Genomic DNA, 19,852 nt, shown 5'->3' on the forward strand with positions numbered 1-19,852 from the left:
ACAACATAGTGACAGAGCCTGGGGTTATTGTCCGAGAATGCCCGTATTGTCTTCCCGAGGCAAAAAGGGCTGAAGTGGAGCTTGAGATCAAGCGCATGCTGGAACTAGGTGTGATTGAGGAAAGTTATAGTCCCTGGTCCAGTCCCATTGTGCTGGTCGGTAAGCCTGATGGGAGTTGGAGGTTTTGCAATGACTTAATCAAGTCTCCCAATTTGATGCCTATCCAATGCCACGAGTGGACGACCTCCTTGAGAGGCTTGGGCAGGTTCGATATTTGACCACACTGGACATGACAAAAGGGGTACTGGCAGGTTCCTTTAAAGGACTCTGCGAAGGAAAAAAACGCATTTAGTACCCCTAGCGGACACTGGCAGTATCGTGTCTTTCCATTTGGGTTACACGGGGCTCCAGCAACCTTCCAGCATCTAGTGGACAAAGTGCTCCCGCCTCATGACTCATATAGTGCTGCCTACCTGGATGACGTGGTCATTTATTCCAGCACATGGAGGGAACACCTACAGCATGTCCGAGCGGTATTGCGGACACTTGGTGAGGCCGGGCTCCGGATTAATCCCAAGAAATGCTTCTTTGGATTGAGCGAGGCCAAATATTTAGGCTACCTGGTGGGTCGGGGTACCGTAAAGCCACAGTGTTCCAAAGTAGATGCCATTTTGAAATGGCCCCGTCTGCGAACCAAGCAGCAGGTCCAAGCCTTTCTTGGGTTAGCGGGGTACTACCGCCGGTTTGTACCCCAGTTCTCGGAGAGAGCGGCGCCCTTGACTGATTTAACAAAGAAGAGGGCCCTGAACATTGTGGTATGGACTGAGAAGACAGGTGCTGCATTTGGTGACTTGAAGCAGGCCCTTACATCCGCACCTATTTTAATAGCACCTAACTTTTCTCTGCCTTTCATCCTCCAGACGGACGCTTCGGACACAGGCCTGGGAGCAGTGCTGAGCCAAAGTGTCGATGGTGTGGAACACCCCATCATGTTTCTGAGCCGGAAACTGTTGGACTGGGAGACCAGGTATGCAGCGGTGGAAAGGGAGGCTTTGGCGATTAAATGGGCGATCACTCAGCTTAGGTACTACCTGTTGGGCCGGGAATTCACCCTTGTCACGGACCATGCACCTCTACAGTGGATGGCCCTACACAAGGAGTCGAATCCGCGGGTCACCCGGTGGTTTCTTGACCTACAGCCGTACAAGTTTTCGCTCGTCCATCACCGGGGCGCTCTCCATGCCAACGCTGATGCTCTTTCTCGGGTTCACGACCTGTCGGTTAGGACCGCCCGACCCAATGGGTCTGAGCTAAGGCGGGGGGGGGGGGGGGGGGGGGGGGGGCCTTGTCACACACGTGCGCATGGGAGGCAGCTAAAGGGCTTGAGTGAAGGCAGTTCTGAGGCATGCCGGGATGTGGCAGAGTGCACTGACTCTTTTTTTCCCTCAGTCTTGTTCTGGACTCAGTTGTATGCACATCAGTGCTGTTTATTGATAAAAAAAAACGACTTTGCAGCCAGGATACCATATTTTACGGGTGGCTGCCCCAAACTTTTATCTGTTTATGTCTCATTTTTGTGACAACATATAAAGCCTTAAATGGCTAAGGTCTGGCTTACTTATCTGAACTTATCCTGACTTACAAACCATTAAGATCTCAAGATGCTGGAATGCTTATGATTCCAAGGATTAATAAAATAACAGTGGGAGGTCGAGCTTTTAGTTACAGGGCCCCTTAACTGTGGAATGGTCTGCCTGCTACTATAAGAGATGCCCCTTCAATTCCAGCTTTCAAATCCCAGTTAAAGACTCACTACTTCAGTTTGGCAAATCCTGACTAGAGCTGCTGATTAACTGTACAGACTGCATCTCTGTTGTTAATTATTAGCACTAAAACATAAGTAATATGATAGTTTAAATTTGTTACTAACCCTCACCTATTCTGTTGTTTTGCCTGCCTAAAGTAAAGTCATCTTTGACGGAGAATCGCAGGAATCATTGGGTAGAGGGGTTCTTTCATCAGATTGGCTGGCCCAGCAATGACTTAGCTGTGGAATGCCCAATAAGGGGGGCAGCTTGATGGCTGAGGTGTCCAGGACTCTGAACAAATCCAAATTGAATTATGTGATATCATCTAGTGTTGAATTCTGCACTGTACTTGTAATATTTCTATTGCACTATTATATTGTATTAAGGATTATTTGTGTTCTGTTCTGTGTATTGTATTGTATTACCCCTTTTTATTTGACACCCACTGCATGCCCAGCCTACCTGGAAAGGGGTCTCTCTTTGAACTGCCTTTCCTAAGGTTTCTTCCATTTTTTTTCTCTACAAGGGTTCTTTGGGAGTTTTTCCTTGTCTTCTTAGAGAGTCAAGGCTGGGGGGGTGCTGTCAAAAGGCATGACCTGTTAAAGCCCATTGTGGCACTTCTTGTGTGATTTTGGGCTATATAAAATAAACCGTATTGTACTGTACTTTAATGAGTGCAGGTTCTGTACTGTGATTTGTTCTAAAACCTCACTGAAACTTGTCAAGAACAGCATGTTTATTCAAGTGATCATTTTGCTCCGTAATGACTGCCTTTTCTAGGATTTTACTTAAGAAAGGCAGAGGTGTCCTGAACTGGAAGTGAATGCTGGCGTTTCTGTCTGCTGCTGCTTGCCAGTGCTCTGTTTGTGTACTTTTTGTAGTTGTTTTTTTACTTGTTTTTTGCCTTTTGCATTGGATTAAAAACTGATAACACACATTTGCGTCCCTTGCCTCCTTCGGCCTTAACATGAGCCCTCGTAGAACTGTTCTTTGCTGGCTGCAACCTGTGTGAGTAAGTGGAAACTTTCTCACTGATTCTCTGCTCAAGTAAATAGCTTTGATGAAGAGGTGGTTGAAACTGCCCCTTGTCAATTGCCGAGTACTTGTGGAAATCCCAGTGGTGACAGTCTACTGGCTAACGTGTTATTTTAACTGGGCCGAGTAGGTACACAAAGGATACATTGGTTTGCTTCCAATCTGGAGTTTGCTTGGGTGATTTCTGGAAATCTACTATGATAAACCTCAATTTTTTGTCATGGATTACTATGTCTACTTTGCTATCTAATGCAGTCACATCTACAACACTAAAATACTCACCAGATGAATTGTATCGACTTCGAACAAACTATGAAATGCCTGCTGATCTCCTGCTGCACCATGGCATTCTCCGATGACCAAAGTACATTCACCGGGGCTCTCATTATCGTTTTTGTCTCACCAGGAGTAACAGCGTGTCTATTCCTTCACTTTGGTCTGAAGGACGCACTTGTCCACGTATTTTTGAGTGACGGGTTGATCATAACGTGCTAATTCCTCTGGTAAAATCACCGGAATATACATCCATAGATACTTTGAAGTTTGGATTATTTAATACTCGATCTATCTCTAACAAAGCTCTGCTGATAGGTGATTTTATTACACATTACGCATTTACAAAACAAAAGATGCTGATGGTAGAGGTGTGAAGGGATTTAAGGTAGGACGGGATTACAAGTTTTTTCATAAGCTTCAGGAATTCTGGTGTTAAAAGATGTTTTGGCACTGAAGATATCAAGCAATGAAGTGTTTCAGGTGTTATTTGGTCCCATTCTCCCTGTCTTAAGGTGTGCAACAGTATGGAGTCATCGTAACATTTTTATCTGTAAAATATGTTCCATCACTGGGTGAACCCTGGACACACTGAAAGCTGTTGTAGAAAAGAGGATGGTGCTAAAAGTGGATGCCATCATGAAAAATGTCCTGCATCTCCTCCAGGAAGCGTTCTCTTGGAGCACTTTTAGCCATAGACTCAGTTCCACCATGGTGTACTAATAAGGGTCTCCAGTGGTATTTTCTGCCCACTGCTATCAGACAATTCAATGCTTCCTTCCGGGGCACTTGTTAAGTTCATTTTGAAATAACATTTTGAAATATCTGCACAATACACATTTCTTTATTTATTTTTACTTATCAATTCATAGATTGGCTGTATTATTTGTCCTATGTATCCTTGTTTTTTTATGTCTCTGCTGCTGTAATCCCCATGGGATTAATTAAATTTACCTAATCTAATTATGATGCCACTTCTTAACCCAAATGGGGTGGCAAAGGTGTTGGCTGATTTTCAAAGCTGCCATTCACTGGATCTTCAGGGCTCAAAACGGATGTGTCAGATACAGTTGGTCCCTCACAGAATTTCAATCTGTTCATGGGTGCTGATGGCATGTTATCATATTATTGTTACTGACCAAATTAACATATACGCAAAGCAGCTGTTACTCAGAATCTCTGCTGTGGGGTATCTTATAAATTTAGTATTGAAGCAAAATCTGTATCAATGTATTACTAAAATGATTAAAAGCATAATTTAGACCAAGAGTCAAAATTAGATCCTCCACTAGGGTTTCCTGTATTTTAATTCAAATTAAAATAAATATAACACCACTACAGAAACATCCTTGCAATTTAAAATGCTGCCCACTAAATGTTCGCTCTATTGGAAATAATATAATTTACCAAAGCACCTTTAAGTACAAAACCCAATTTTTGCTTTCTCACTGAAACCTGGCTTATTAAATCTAACACTATTCCCTTGGCTGAGGAATCAGCAACCGGTTATACAGTACATTCCTTCAAGATACTGGTTGAGGAGGTGGCCTTGAAATAATTCTGTGATGAACTACAAACTGCCTCTAAAAATTGAGGTGAATTCACATCCTTTGAGGCACTCATATTAGATATTAAAACAGATTCCAGCACAACCAGTAGAACCAGTCTACAAGACCACCAGAGCCATATTCCATGTTCATGACTGAATCTGGCAACCTTTTATTCAATTTAGCCATAAATTTGGATGATGTAGTGTTAATGGGAGATTTTAATGTACATACTGATGTGGAAACTGACACTTTCAGCAAATGTTTTACTTATTTGTTAAATTCAGTAAGATTTTGCCAGATTGTCAATGTCTCAACACACAGACATGACCACACATTAGAATTATTACCGTACTTACAGAGTTGAGACTCAAATTTTAAACATGATACTACTAAGTTATTTCTAATCTCTACTTAATTAAGTTTGACTTCACTTTGCCCTTACCATTATACTCACAGATTAAAACAAGGACAAGGCAATATCAAGATTATGACTCTTCATTAAACTTTGTAGACATTTTGAGAAACTTAAGTATAATTGTTGAAAACTATTTGAATCAACTAATAACGAATTGTAATCAAACTTTGAAAGAGGTTTTGGATACATTAGCTCCCAACAAAACAAATGTGATTAAAGCACACAAAAACTCACACTGGTTTAATGAGAAATCTAAAGCTCTTAAATAAGAATGCTGAAAACCGGAGCATAGATGTGGCTCAATAAAGCTAAAGGTCTTTAGAATTGCTTGGACAGAGAGTGTTAAAGAGTATAAAAATACAGTTTGGACTACTATTCTAAATTAATAGTAAATAACAGTAATAATTCTTGTGAACTGTTTAGAACAGTGGCTAATCTAACATTCTAGGCTACAATGCAAAACACCTACAGACATTAGCAGCAGAGACTTTATGAACTTCTTTAAGGAGAAAATTGACAATACAAGATCCCAGATTTCATTGTCATCTCACAATATTATTACTACATCAGCTAACCCTGTCTCAGTAATTAGTAATTTGTAATTTGAATTTGATAACAAAATAGAAAGTCATAACTTTAATTTCTAAAATGAAACATACTACTTGTTCCTTAGATTCTGTCTCAGCTAAACTAGTAAAAGGCTCAAAAGATGTTCTGGCAGCACCTATTCTTATCCTTATCAATAGTTCATTACTAAATACCTAATGAACTATTCAATTCAACTGAAATTGTCAGTTATCAGACCATTACTTAAAAAGCCAGAGCTAGACTAACATATGCTTAATAATTATAGACCCATTTTAAATTTAACCTTTCTCTGTAAAATGCTTGAAAAAGTAGTTGCCATGCAGCGTCAATCTCACCTTACACATCACAATTTGAGAAATTCCAGTACAGAAACAACACCAGCCAGTGTTGTAAACAATATTCTAATATTATCTCATGAAGGAAATTCCACAGCAATTATGTTGTTAGATTTAATCACAGTGTTTGACACCACTGACCATTCTATTTCACTAGAGAGGCTGGAATATTACATTGGGCTCACAGACACTGTGCTTGCCTGGTTTAGTTATTTATTAAATCGTTACCAGTATGTACAGAAATGTTCCTGACAGTACTCCTTCATTATACTCAAAAGTTAAATATAGTGTCCAGCAGGGCTCAGTTACTGTATTCACTTTACATGCTTCCACTGGGAATTTGGAATCATTAGAAAACATTCATTTTCACTCATATGCAGATGACACCCAATTATACCTTTCTTTTAGACCAAATGATGTTTCTACATTGCTGTCCTTAATTGTGTCAATGAGTTAAAGGCGTGGATGGATGAGAACTACTTGTCTCAGATACAGAAGAAACAGAAGTGGAGGGAATAATGCTAACCGCAACAACATTCTGTCACTCTTTGGAATTTGCACAAAATTTAGGTGTTATTTTTGACACTACCATGTCATTTTAAAACAAACATTACAAAACTATCCAAAGCATATTTTTACAGTCTTACAAATATTGAAGATTAAAATGTTTTCTAAATATTCAAGATACTGAGAAATGAATTCAGGAATTTATTTCTAGTAGTATTGACAACTGCAATGTGTTATTCACTGGCTGTTCAAATCATTCTTTATGCAGAAATTCAGTTAATTTAAAATGCCGCTGCAATAATTATTACACAAACCATAAAATATGAACACATAACTCCAATTCTTAAGTCCTTACATTGGTTGCCAGTTATGGTTTCCCAGTTATGCTTTGGGCTAGTTTCAAAAAGCTCAACTTATAAAGCCTTAAATGCCCAAGGTCTTGCTTACTTATCTGAGCTTATCAATACCTACATACCCGAATGCACATTAAGATCTCAAGATGCCAGCCTACTTAAAATTTCAAGGATTAATAAAATAACAGTGGGAGGTCAACTGCCTGCTAATATAAGGGATGCCCCTTCAGTCTCCACTTTTAAATTCAGGCTGAAGACTTAACTACTTTGGTCTAGCATACCTTGTCTAGAGCTGCTGATTAGCTGAGCATACTGCATTTCTGTTTGTTAGTCATTTGTACAGAAATATAAGTATGACAATATTTTTAAACTGTTACTAGTCCTCCTCTGTTCTGTTTCTCTTCTTGGTATCTGGATGTGGCACTACTGCAAACTTAAAAGTCATCTCGGGGTGTTGGAATCATTGAATGGAAAGAAACTCTCATTAGATAGGATGGCCAGCATAGACTCCACTATAAAAAATCCAGGAGTGGGTAGGCGGCAAGTTGGCCGTGGCCTCCAAGACTGCGACTTTATTTTTTGACTTTCTTTTGTACGTTTTTAATCTCAACAACTGTCAACACCCCAAAGTTCATCAATTAATAGTCAGATATTATTGATTTCCACTGATGTCTAATCAATTTCTGCCTTATTCTCTGTTTTAAAAGATCTGCATTTATATATGTATCAGTTTATTATTTAGTAATTAGTATAACACTATGTAACACAATTTTTGTTCCTGGCTTCCAAGAGTTATATTTCAACTGCTTATGTCTAAAGCCTATGGAAAAATGACTACATTCAGCACAAACTTTGATCTTATGACCACAGCCCAGAAAATTTCATATGTATAGTGACAAAACAAGGGAATTTTTATCTTTTCGTTCATGCGGTCTGATAAAGAACAACACTTGCATGGTAAATAGACAAAGACAGTCAAAACCACTCAAAAAGGTTCAGAAATGAGGAGGTGTTCTAGATTTGCGACTGTACTGCAAATCGCTTTCTCGAAGAAGCCCCCAAATGTAGTCCCCCATCATGTTTTCGTTATACTGTCCTTGGTAACGACGTTCAAAGTCCAGTATATCCTGATGAAAGCGCTCGCCTTGCTCCTCTGAGTAAGCTCCCATGTTCTCCTTGAATTTGTCAAGATGAGCGTCAAGGATATCTGCAATATCTTCCTCGCTGTCTGACTTGCTGCTGTCTCCTGAAGATGGCTGATCCCTCTTCGGAGGAGTGGGAACGGGCAGCTCGGGGCAGTGTGGTACTGGGGCAATGGAAGAAGGAATGTCTGGATAAACGATTTGAGGCGCATTCTTGCCAGTGTGATGTTTGGTAGGATCCACCATGCAGAAGTAGCAGTTGCTTGAGTGGTCAGTCGGTTGCCGCCAAATTTGCGGGATAGCAAACTTCATGGCTCTCTTTTCTCCCCTGTACCAACCTTCAAGAGTTTTCTTGCAATATTCGCATGTGAAATGAGGTGCCCAGGGCTTGTCTTGATCCCCGACAGGCATGCCGAAGTATGCCTTGTAGGCCTCGCACATCTTACGACATGCTTTCACGGAATATTTTCTCGCTCTTGTCTTTATAAATTGTCCACAGACGTAGCAAAATACATCTGCTGGGTGCAAGCAACCTCTTGATGCCATCTAAATCAAATAAAAAAAATAACATAAATCGAATTGTTGGTTCGAGTCACCTGTGCTTCTATACTTGTATGACTGCTGTTGGACAGTCCGAGAAAGTTCTAGATAATTCTGGAAAATTCTAGAAACTTCCGGACAATTCTAACAGTTCAAGAATATTCTAGAAGACTACTCAGTATTGAATGCGAATCGAATTTTCTCGAAAACAGACACATTTCAAAATATCATTGTCCTGATCACAAAAGCAAAGTTTTTGTGGAACAACAGCTATTTTCTATTTTTTTTTAGGCATAACGGGTTAGGAAAACACACTTTGTACCCAGGAACAAAATAAAAATAAAAATTTGTTACATAGTGTAATCTATATTTGTATTTTAAATGAGAATTCTTCACAGTGCCTGATACCTGCATACTAAAAATAATTTGGTGCCAGAATAATATTTTAAAATATTTACACCTTCCCACTCTCAAAACAGATAGTTGAGAGATCATGGTCTCTTTTTTCTTAACATCTGATTCATCATATAAATGTTTGCAATGGGCTAGTATCCTGTCATTTAGAAAATGCTGGATAGAAATATTGCTATAGTCTCATGGTGATTCTATTATAAAATTAAACTGAAACTAAAAATGAATAACAGTAATGGGTCCTACAGCATAACAACCCCACAATGAAAACAAAATATCCCAGAATTTCAGGAAGATTCCTTAAAAAAAAGGCTTCTGGGGATTTTGCACACTCTACTGGTAAGGTTATATTCCATGGGGGTATTTTTCGTACATTGCTTAAATCATCCGAGATCAGATGCCTCATCTTGGATGAGTTAATGCCGGTGAAACTCACCCGGGATAAGTCTGTTTTTCAAACACAGCGGTGTAGTAGATTAGTCTAGCTGGATCTAATCATCTGAGATGTTTGCACGCGCCCACGCTGAGTGAAAAGCCCATATATATTGAGTCTAGAAAACATGATTAGCAAGTCTTTGATAGGCTGCAACAAAATGACGAAAGAACGGGAGCATTTTTTTTTTTCACACAAGCTGTGCGTGTGTGTTACTCGAAGGATTTCAAGATTTAATATGCACAAGGGGTAACACTGCAAAAGCAGTCCAAACCAGAAAAGACGGCTGGCAAAAAGTGGCTGACAAATTAAACGCATGTGCATTGTACTTACTGAATGCAGCGTTTCATTTCCTATGTATCAGATTAATTATTATTTAATATGTCATAATTCCAGATCACACGTGAGCACAAGGAGAACACGGGAACAGGTTAAAGTGAAGTACAAGAATATACTTCAAACTGGTAAATATTGGTATATGACTATTTAAAGAATTGTTGACATAAAGAATCATATATAATATAAAAAACATTAATTTTAAAGCTAATAAGAAGGCAGACAAGCAAAAAACAGGCGAAGGTCCACGCAGTCCAGACCTAACCCCTGCAGAAGAATTGGCTCTCCAGCAAAATGTCCATCGCCCTGTTTCTGAGGGCATTCCAGGGGGAAGCTCCTCCTCAGAACCAGTGGCAGGATGCAGTGGTCACTTCATTTCAGGTAAAGGATGGTCATTGCATATATTTGTCCTCAATGTGTGCCATAGGTATGTTCCATATAGCCCTCTTTTTTTGTTGGGTCAGTTGCAGGGAATGTCATATCCCTAGAACCTGTGTCTGACCAACGAGATATTGACAAAGATCCAAGTATTTGATGAAGACATTGTGTCTGATTATTCATCAGGAGGAGAGGTACATTTTCCAAATAATGTTTGATCAAACTCCACTCTGATCAGTCCCATGTGCCCCAATCACATTTGGAAACCCTGGGTAATGAGAATGTTGGGCTGATTGTGAGATTCTTTATGGAACTGTGGGTGTTTTTACCTGTGTATTACCTACCTGCAATGGCATGAAACGCCTCTTTTGTCAGCACACGCAGGTGTCCAGGAACCACTATGAAAACCCGAAGGAAATATTTCAGAGCCAAACAGACTTTACGAATTGCCTGGCAAACTGCACTTTTAGATAGATTTTCCACATCGCCTACAGTATAGAAAAAAAGTGCCGCTTTCAAAAAACCTCAAAGCAATGCATACTGTCTGTGTGGTTGTGAGAGCCCGACTTCGCCTAGTTTGACTTCAAATATAAGGTCCTAATAAATTTTTGAGGTATAATATTCTCCCTCTGCTAAAGCGTTATCTTTCGAAAAGAATTTCCTCCGGGAGCAATAAAGGATCTTGCCGATTGCGCAAACCCTTCTCTATATGAAATTCTCTTCTTGTAATTTGCGTACCGATATCAATTGCTCGCTCATTTCTGAACGGCGAACTCATGACTAGATGAATTCCACGCACGGACACTGATTAAGTGTGTGCGCTAATCCATGTTTACATAGAACAAACCTGCATTTGGATGTGATGCTATGACAACACATCCAGCAAGAGTTTCTAAAAACCGACAGATCCAGGATCAGGCCAAATCGTCAACAATTACATCCGGCTAAACGAGTAATCCACGTATGAAAATACCCCCCATGTCTGCTGGTTTTTGAAGCAGCCATTTTTTTAAGCAAATGAAAACTTTTTGTTTTGAAGTTGTGTAACAGAAGAGTTGTTGGGTGGGTATGAGGATACTGACAAATTCCTAGTTGAAAGCTATACAGTTGAAGCTTGAATTGATGGATAAAAGCACTGCCTCAATGGCAGATATTGTTTTTTGAAAATGTGCTTAACATCTATTCAGAGTCAGTCAGTCATCATCCAACCCGCTATATCCTAACACAGGGTCACAGGGGTCTGTTTGAGACAATCACATCCAGCACAAGGCAGGAACAAATCCCAGGCAGGGTGCCAGCCCACTGCAGACTATTCAGAGTGTTTAACCTTTTAGAGAAAGAGAATTTGTTATAAAAATATGCATCAAGTACTATATCAGAGTGAAATTTTTTTTTTACCTTGGACCAAAGCTGTCCTGATGAGAAGCTGACTGCTTGGGTCAGAAATAAAAAGCCTTTTAATCATTTTGTCACCTAATATAATTTAAAACTTGGTGTGTAATGGTATTAAAATAATGCTTAAGAATGAAGAAAAATGAATTGATTTAAAGACTGCACAAAAGGCATTTGTTTTCTGAAACTTACAATTTTTATTTAATGCTATTTCACTTTGTTCCTGTGTATTTGTTACATTAAACATTTTGTGACAATTGGCCTTGAATTAGTTGCTTAATAGAAAGCAGTAGCCTTCTGACTGATACAAATGGCTGTGTTTTATGGTTTTATAAGATGCTTCACTATAACTTCACCCAAAGGGGTGGGGTAAGGTCAGTTTCTTACTGGTTTCACAAGAGTGGATCACTATGACCCCCATCACCTGTCCACTTCTGGATGTGAAGCTGTAGTTTTTCTTTACATTTTTTTGGGATAAATTTTTGTTTGCATTAGCTTCATTAGAAAATTGTGTTTTTCATGTCAGAGAAAATGTGAGTTTGACTTTTGAAAGTCATTTTGAGAAGTAAGAAAATTACCATCTTTATTTTTTATTTACTTTGATGCCAATTTGTGACTCGATATTCAGTTTTTGGCCCACGTCCCCTATAAGTGGCAAGAAGGTTAGGTGTGAGGTGACTGTGGTTACTCTGATGAAGGCTGGTTTCCATTTTATCCTTCCTGTAATGCAGAGAGACAGCAGCTGCAGTTGAGTCATCTGACAATGAAAGGCACAGATTGTAATATTGTTATCTCCCCTCTGCACAGGTATATGTGTGTTCATCTTCCCTTATTTCCCCCATGATGCCCTTTATTCAACTCTATTTCCTTCTACTGCTGGAATCAGAAGGCACAAAAGCCACATACGCCTAACACGATAAATTCTGCTGCCTTTCTACGATTTCCTTTTGCTCAGGGTTCTTCTTCTGTGTAACATGGAAGGTCCAAGCAATGCCTTAAAAAGGCATACAGGAATCTCTGCTTTTAACAAGAGTGAAAGGAGGGTGTTGTTTGAATGACAAATGAATCACACTCCTATGTTTCTTTGTTAAAATCAAACCCTGGGTACTAAGGAATAATGCAGATTTTGTACAGTATGACTATAAACACAGCTGAATATATTATCCTTAAGTTCCATGGCATTTTCCTTCAAGTGTATTTATTTCAAATTAATTAAACACTATTGTTAGGCTATTTATAAACTAAACTGAGCAATAGTCAATCATGTTTGAGTAAACTATATAAAAAAAGCTGTATGTTAGAAAGTGCAAAGTTTTCAGTATAGGAAAATGTAAGCTGAAAAACAAAGAAAAAACATTTCCATAAGCAAAACATTAACAGAACAACCATTAACCTTTACGAGGAAAAAAATAATACCCAGAAACTACACTATGTGAATAACTTTAATAAATAAAACTGACATTATTCAGTTAGAATAACATTTTAATCAATACATAATGTCTACTTCATGATGTTTCATAGCTTTTGTAAGAATCTGAGTACTAGATCTCTTAAGGTAGATCGCAAAGACTCATTATTGTCACATATTATGTGTGTGGAGTCATCCTCTAGTTGTATCAGGGTATCTTCTTCCTGTAAGTGGAGGATATGACCTTCTGAAGTATCTTCCATTTTCACTTCTGTTATTCCATTCTGTGAAATATAAGAAACAAAATTTGTTTTATAAATTGTCACTCTATAAAGTATTGTGAATTCACATTCTGCTTTAAAACACTTTCAGAGCAAGACTGGTATTTTTTTCCTTCCCCAAAAGGACTTTCCAAATATGTAGGAAACTAAGGATATACTAGTCTATTATTATACTGTGGTTTGACTATATCCAATTAGACCAAAGAATTTATTCCATAAAGGTGTAATTAGTCAGAAAATAAAACTGGACAAAATGCCACTGTCACCAAAGAGGAAGTTCTGGGTTCCTCCTAAAAATCAGAGTTTTGAACATTGAGGAGGTTGTTGACTGCACTACTGACTACATCAACTTCTGTATGGACATTGTAGTTCCAGTAAGAACTGTACGCTGCTATGCTAACAACAAGTCATGGATTACAAATGACATCAAGGGCCTTTTGAACCAGAAGAAAAGGGCTTTTAAAAGCGGTGATCAGCATGAGCTGAAGCGCGTGCAGAAGGAACTCTGAGTCCAGCTCAGGGCGGCGAAGGAGCAGTACAGGAGAAAGCTGGAGCAGAAGATGAAGAATAACAGCATGAAGGAAGTGTGGGATGGGATGAAGATCATCACTGGCTGCAGCTTGAAGCAGGGTGCCACCATCGAGAGAGACGTGAAGAGAGCAAACCAAATGAACAACTTCTTTAACAGGTTTGACCACCCTAACCCACTGTCACCTCAGAGTTCTGCGACCTCCACACATCCTTCTGCTGATACCAGCATAGGAGAGACATCCTCACCCATAATTACAACAGCGCAGGTGAGCAGAGAACTGAGCAGACTTTGTGCCAGCAAAGCAGTGGGTCCAGATGGAGTATCGCCACGACTGCTGAAGGTCTGTGCATTGGAGTTGGGGGGTCCTGTACAGCGCATCTTCAACCTGAGTCTGGAACAGGGGAGAGTCCCAAGGCTTTGGAAAACATCTTGCATCACCCCAGTCCCAAAGGTATCACGACCTAGTGAGCTGAATGACTTCCGGCCTGTTGCTCTAACATCACATGTGATGAAGTCCATGGAGAGGCTGCTGCTTTACCACCTGAGGCCACAGGTTCAACACGCCCTTGACCCTCTGCAGTTTGCATATCAGGAGAAGGTGGGAGCGGAGGATGCCATCATATATATGCTACACCGATTCCTCTCCCACTTGGACAGAGGCAGTGGTGCTGTAAGAATTATGTTTCTAAACTTCTCTAGCGCCTTCAGCACAATCCAACCTCTGCTCCTTAGGGACAAGCTGACAGAAATGGGAGTAGATTTATACCTGGTGGCATGGATCGTGGACTATCTTACAGACAGACCTCAGTATGTGCGTCTTGATAACTGCACATCTGACATTGTGGTCAGCAACACAGGAGCGCCACAGGGGACTGTACTTTCTCCGGTCCTGTTCAGCCTATATACATTGGACTTCCAATACAACTCGGAGTCCTGCCACGTGCAAAAGTTCGCTGACGACACTGCTATCGTGGGCTGCATCAGGAGTGGGCAGGAGGAGGAGTATAGGGACCTAATCAATGACTTTGTTAAATGGTGCGACTCAAACCACCTACACCTGAACACCAGCAAAACCAAGGAGCTGGTGGTGGATTTTAGGAGGCCCAGACCCCTCATGGACCCTGTGATCATCAGAGGTGACTGTGTACAGATGGTGCAGACCTGTAAATACCTGGGAGTGCAGCTGGATGATAAATTAGACTGGACTGCCAATACTCATGCGCTGTGTAAGAAAGGACAGAGACGGTTATACTTCCTTAGAAGGCTGGCGTCCTTCAACATCTGCAACAAGATGCTGCAGATGTTCTATCAGACGGTTGTGGCGAGCGCCCTGTTCTATGCAGTGGTGTGCTGGGGAGGCAGCATTAAGAGGAAAGACGCCTCACGCCTGGACAAACTGGTGAGGAAGGCAGGCTCTATTGTTGGCATGGAGCTGGACAGTTTAACATCTGTGGCAGAGCGAAGGGCGCTCAGCAGGCTCCTATCAATTATGGGGAATCCACTGCATCCACTAAATAGTATCATCTCCAGACAGAAGAGCAGCTTCAGCGACAGACTGCTGTCAATGTCCTGCTCCACTGACAGATTGAGGAGATCGGTCCTCCCCCAAACTATGCGACTCTTCAATTCCACCCGGGGGTGTAAACGTTAACATTATACAAAGTTATTGTCTGTTTTTCACCTGCATTATTATCATTCTTTAATTTAATATTTATTGTATCATTATGCTGCTGCTGGAGAATGTGAATTTCCCATTGGGATTAATAAAGTATCTATCTATCTATCTATCTATCTATCTATCTATCTATCTATCTATCTAACTCTAGTATGTACTCTTAATTGTTATACAGTATCTCAATGTTAACCTTCTCAATTTTCTAAGAAAAAACGACCATGTACTGTATAACATTTTGCTGTCTATTTCACAGCGCATCAGGCACCAGCTTCTTGCGTCCGATCATACTCACTTGTGCCTCCCGTGTGTATTTCGTAGCTTTTATATTTTTGTGAAATCAAGTGCATGACAATGGCCCCTAAACACCACCAAGATAAGTCTATGTCAGGTCAGGTAGCATGCACTGGTAAAGCGCATTGCCGTACCTACCACACAACGAAGCAGCTCGGGATCCTGGTTGGCAGACACATAGTCCAGTCCCACCCTCCGGAAATGTCCTGGGTATGATGTTAAACTGCATCTGTCCATGCAAGTGATCCTCCAACATACAGGGAAAATTTGGGGGTTGGTGGCAGGATTGGCATTCCAGCTACCGTAAAAACTTCACACAGATCTGAAATGGCAGACAGGACTCCTTTCAGCTTACCACTGGAGTAGCTCTGCTACAGCTGCCCTAAGGAAAGGCTGCTCACATTATGAAAGGGATGGGGGAAAGCCCTTGGGAGCCTCATCCCCGGAAAAGTCGAAATAAGTCAATGAGGTCAGGATTGTTGGGGATTAGAACTGGTGTGGTGCTGAGGTGTCCCCACCTATATGGTCTCAATTTGAGGGGCCCTATCTGGATAAAATGTGGACCATCTTCCTAAGTCTATAGAGGATTCAAAAAACAAAAAAAAAAGATTATCAAACAAAACTGAAGTGGCAAAATGGTGAATGCAAAGGAATGTGACTTTGGCTGGTCCCACTCTATGAAAAACAGTTTTGAAAAACAAGGACAAGAACTTGAGTATAGTAAATAGTATCTGTTCTTCAAGATTTGCTTGATTTCAGCCTTTTTTTTCAAGCAGAAATCACTCTGTACATCCATAGTAGTTCCTTTTATTGCTGGGATGTTATCTACTTCCACATATTGTATGTGAAGACCTCATAAAAATGTGAGTTTAGAACATCTGATATTTCACTGTCCAAATTTTTGTTAATTCCTCTTTACTATTCCTGATGAACTTCAACACCTCTTTGACTGTTCTTTTATTACTAAAATACTGAAAGAATCTCTTTGAATCATCTTTCGCCTTATCTGCTATATACCTCTCTAACTGCCTTTTAGCATCCCTAATATCCTTCTTAATGGTTGGCCTCAAGTTCACATAAGTTCTTCGATTCACTTTGGAGTTATTAGTCTTATACGTGTTATACAGCTGTTTTTTCTTTGCAGTTTTTTTTTTTTAAACTATTAACCAAATGTGAAGTTTTTTTACAATATTTTCTAACTAGCAAAATACCCGCGCTTCGCAGTGGAGAAGTAGTGTGTTAAAGAGGTTATGAAAAAGAAAAGGAAACATTTTAAAAAATAACGTAACATGATTGTCAATGTAATTGTGTTGTCATTGTTATGAGTGTTGCTGTCTTTTATATATATAATATACACACACACACACAAACATATATATACATATACACATCCACATAAATATATATACACATATCAACATATATATATACACACATACATACACACACACACACATATATATATATACACACACACACACACAGACACATACTGTATATATACATATATATTTACATATCTACATATATACACATATCTACATATATATACACATATCTACATATATATATATATATCTAGACATACATACATACATACATAGACACATATATATATATATATATACACTAGCAAAATACCCGCGCTTCGCAGCAGCGAAGTAGTGTGTTAAAGAGGTTATGTAAACATATATATACATAAACATATACACATATCTACATATATATATACATATACACACACACATATATATACATATATCAACATATATATACACATACATATACACACATACATATATATACATATATCAACATATATATACACATACATACACACACATACATACATACACACACATACATACATACACACACATATATATATATATATATATATATATATATATATATATATATATATATATATATATATATATACAGTGGTGTGAAAAACTATTTGCCCCCTTCCTGATTTCTTATTCTTTTGCATGTTTGTCACACAAAATGTTTCTGATCATCTAACACATTTAACCATTAGTCAAATATAACACAAGTAAACACAAAATGCAGTTTTTAAATGATGGTGTTTATTATTTAGGGAGAAAAAAAATCCAAACCTACATGGCCCTGTGTGAAAAAGTAATTGCCCCCTTGTTAAAAAATAACCTAACTGTGGTGTATCACACCTGAGTTCAATTTCCATAGCCACCCCCAGGCCTGATTACTGCCACACCTGTTTCAATCAAGAAATCACTGAAATAGGAGCTGCCTGACACAGAGAAGTAGACCAAAAGCACCTCAAAAGCTAGACATCATGCCAAGATCCAAAGAAATTCAGGAACAAATGAGAACAGAAGTAATTGAGATCATTCAGTCTGGTAAAGGTTATAAAGCCATTTCTAAAGCTTTGGGACTCCAGCGAACCACAGTGAGAGCCATTATTCACAAATGGCAAAAACATGGAACAGTGGTGAACCTTCTCAGGAGTGGCCGGCTGACCAAAATTACCCCAAGAGCGCAGAGACGACTCATCCGAGAGGTCACAAAAGACCCCAGGACAACGTCTAAAGAACTGCAGGCCTCACTTGCCTCAATTAAGGTCAGTGTTCACGACTCCACCATAAGAAAGAGACTGGGCAAAAATGGCCTGCATGGCAGATTTCCAAGACGCAAACCACTGTTAAGCAAAAAGAACATTAGGGCTCGTCTCAATTTTGCTAAGAAACATCTCAATGATTGCCAAGACTTTTGGGAAAATACCTTGTGGACTGATGAGTCAAAAGTTGAACTTTTTGGAAGGCAAATGTCCCGTTACATCTGGCGTAAAAGGAACACAGCATTTCAGAAAAAGAACATCATACCAACAGTAAAATATGGTGGTGGTAGTGTGATGGTCTGGGGTTGTTTTGCTGCTTCAGGACCTGGAAGGCTTGCTGTGATAGATGGAACCATGAATTCTACTGTCTACCAAAAAATCCTGAAGGAGAATGTCCGGCCATCTGTTCGTCAACTCAAGCTGAAGCGATCTTGGGTGCTGCAACAGGACAATGACCCAAAACACACCAGCAAATCCACCTCTGAATGGCTGAAGAAAAACAAAATGAAGACTTTGGAGTGGCCTAGTCAAAGTCCTGACCTGAATCCAATTGAGATGCTATGGCATGACCTTAAAAAGGCGGTTCATGCTAGAAAACCCTCAAATAAAGCTGAATTACAACAATTTTGCAAAGATGAGTGGGCCAAAATTCCTCCAGAGCGCTGTAAAAGACTCATTGCAAGTTATCGTAAACGCTTGATTGCAGTTATTGCTGCTAAGGGTGGCCCAACCAGTTATTAGGTTCAGGGGGCAATTACTTTTTCACACAGGGCCATGTAGGTTTGGATTTTTTTTTCTCCCTAAATAATAAAAACCACCATTTACAAACTGCATTTTGTGTTTACTTGTGTTATATTTGACTAATGGTTAAATGTGTTTGATGATCAGAAACATTTTGTGTGACAAACATGCAAAAGAATAAGAAATCAGGAAGGGGGCAAATAGTTTTTCACACCACTGTATATATATATATACACACACACATACAGACACATATATATACATAGATATATGTGTATGTATGTAGATATGTATATCTATCTATCTATCTATCTATCTATCTATCTATCTATCTATCTATCTATCTATCTATCTATCTATCTATCTATCTATCTATCTATCTATCTATCTATCTATCGTCAGTTCAGCACTCCGGTTGGAATATGACCAAGCCGTGCAAGCTTACTGTTAAGGATGCAACGTATAGTTGTACAGGAGAAAAGCAATCTTGCCTCAAATCAATGGCAACCTTTTGTAGGTCTATGAACTTAATTTAAACTTTAGGTTTACACGGTGCTCTGTTTCCATAGTACCTTTACTTATGAATATATCTGTATGTGTCAGTTGCTGAAATCCCCGCGCTTGGCACCGGTGAAGTACTGCTTTTAAATTTTTATTAAGAAGAAAAGAAAACCTTTTTAAATTGAGGTAAAATATACCACTAACAATTTGTTAAGGATCTGTTTTTTTGTGTAGCTGACTTCACAAAGCCTCTCCGCTGTTTTATAAACGAACGTCATATAAGGTCTTCCTTTTTCGTTGCTTCGCCAACGGAAGCAGCCTTTTTATT

General features: G+C 39.4%; 1 protein-coding gene across 2 annotated transcripts in view; it reads right to left on the minus strand.

Moving 5' to 3' along the window:
* Positions 1–12,920: 12,920 nt before the first annotated feature.
* The window catches only part of ints9 (integrator complex subunit 9), a 315,943-nt gene continuing 309,011 nt past the window's right edge, over positions 12,921–19,852 (minus strand). For both annotated transcript variants that reach the window (XM_051919331.1, XM_051919332.1), the window contains exon 17: positions 12,921–13,188. In XM_051919331.1, the coding sequence (XP_051775291.1) occupies positions 13,012–13,188 (177 nt within the window). In that variant the 3' untranslated portion in view covers positions 12,921–13,011. The remainder of the gene's footprint in view (positions 13,189–19,852) is intronic.

The sequence above is a fragment of the Erpetoichthys calabaricus genome, chromosome 15 (genome assembly GCF_900747795.2).
Source record: "Erpetoichthys calabaricus chromosome 15, fErpCal1.3, whole genome shotgun sequence".
Lineage (NCBI taxonomy): Eukaryota > Metazoa > Chordata > Cladistia > Polypteriformes > Polypteridae > Erpetoichthys > Erpetoichthys calabaricus.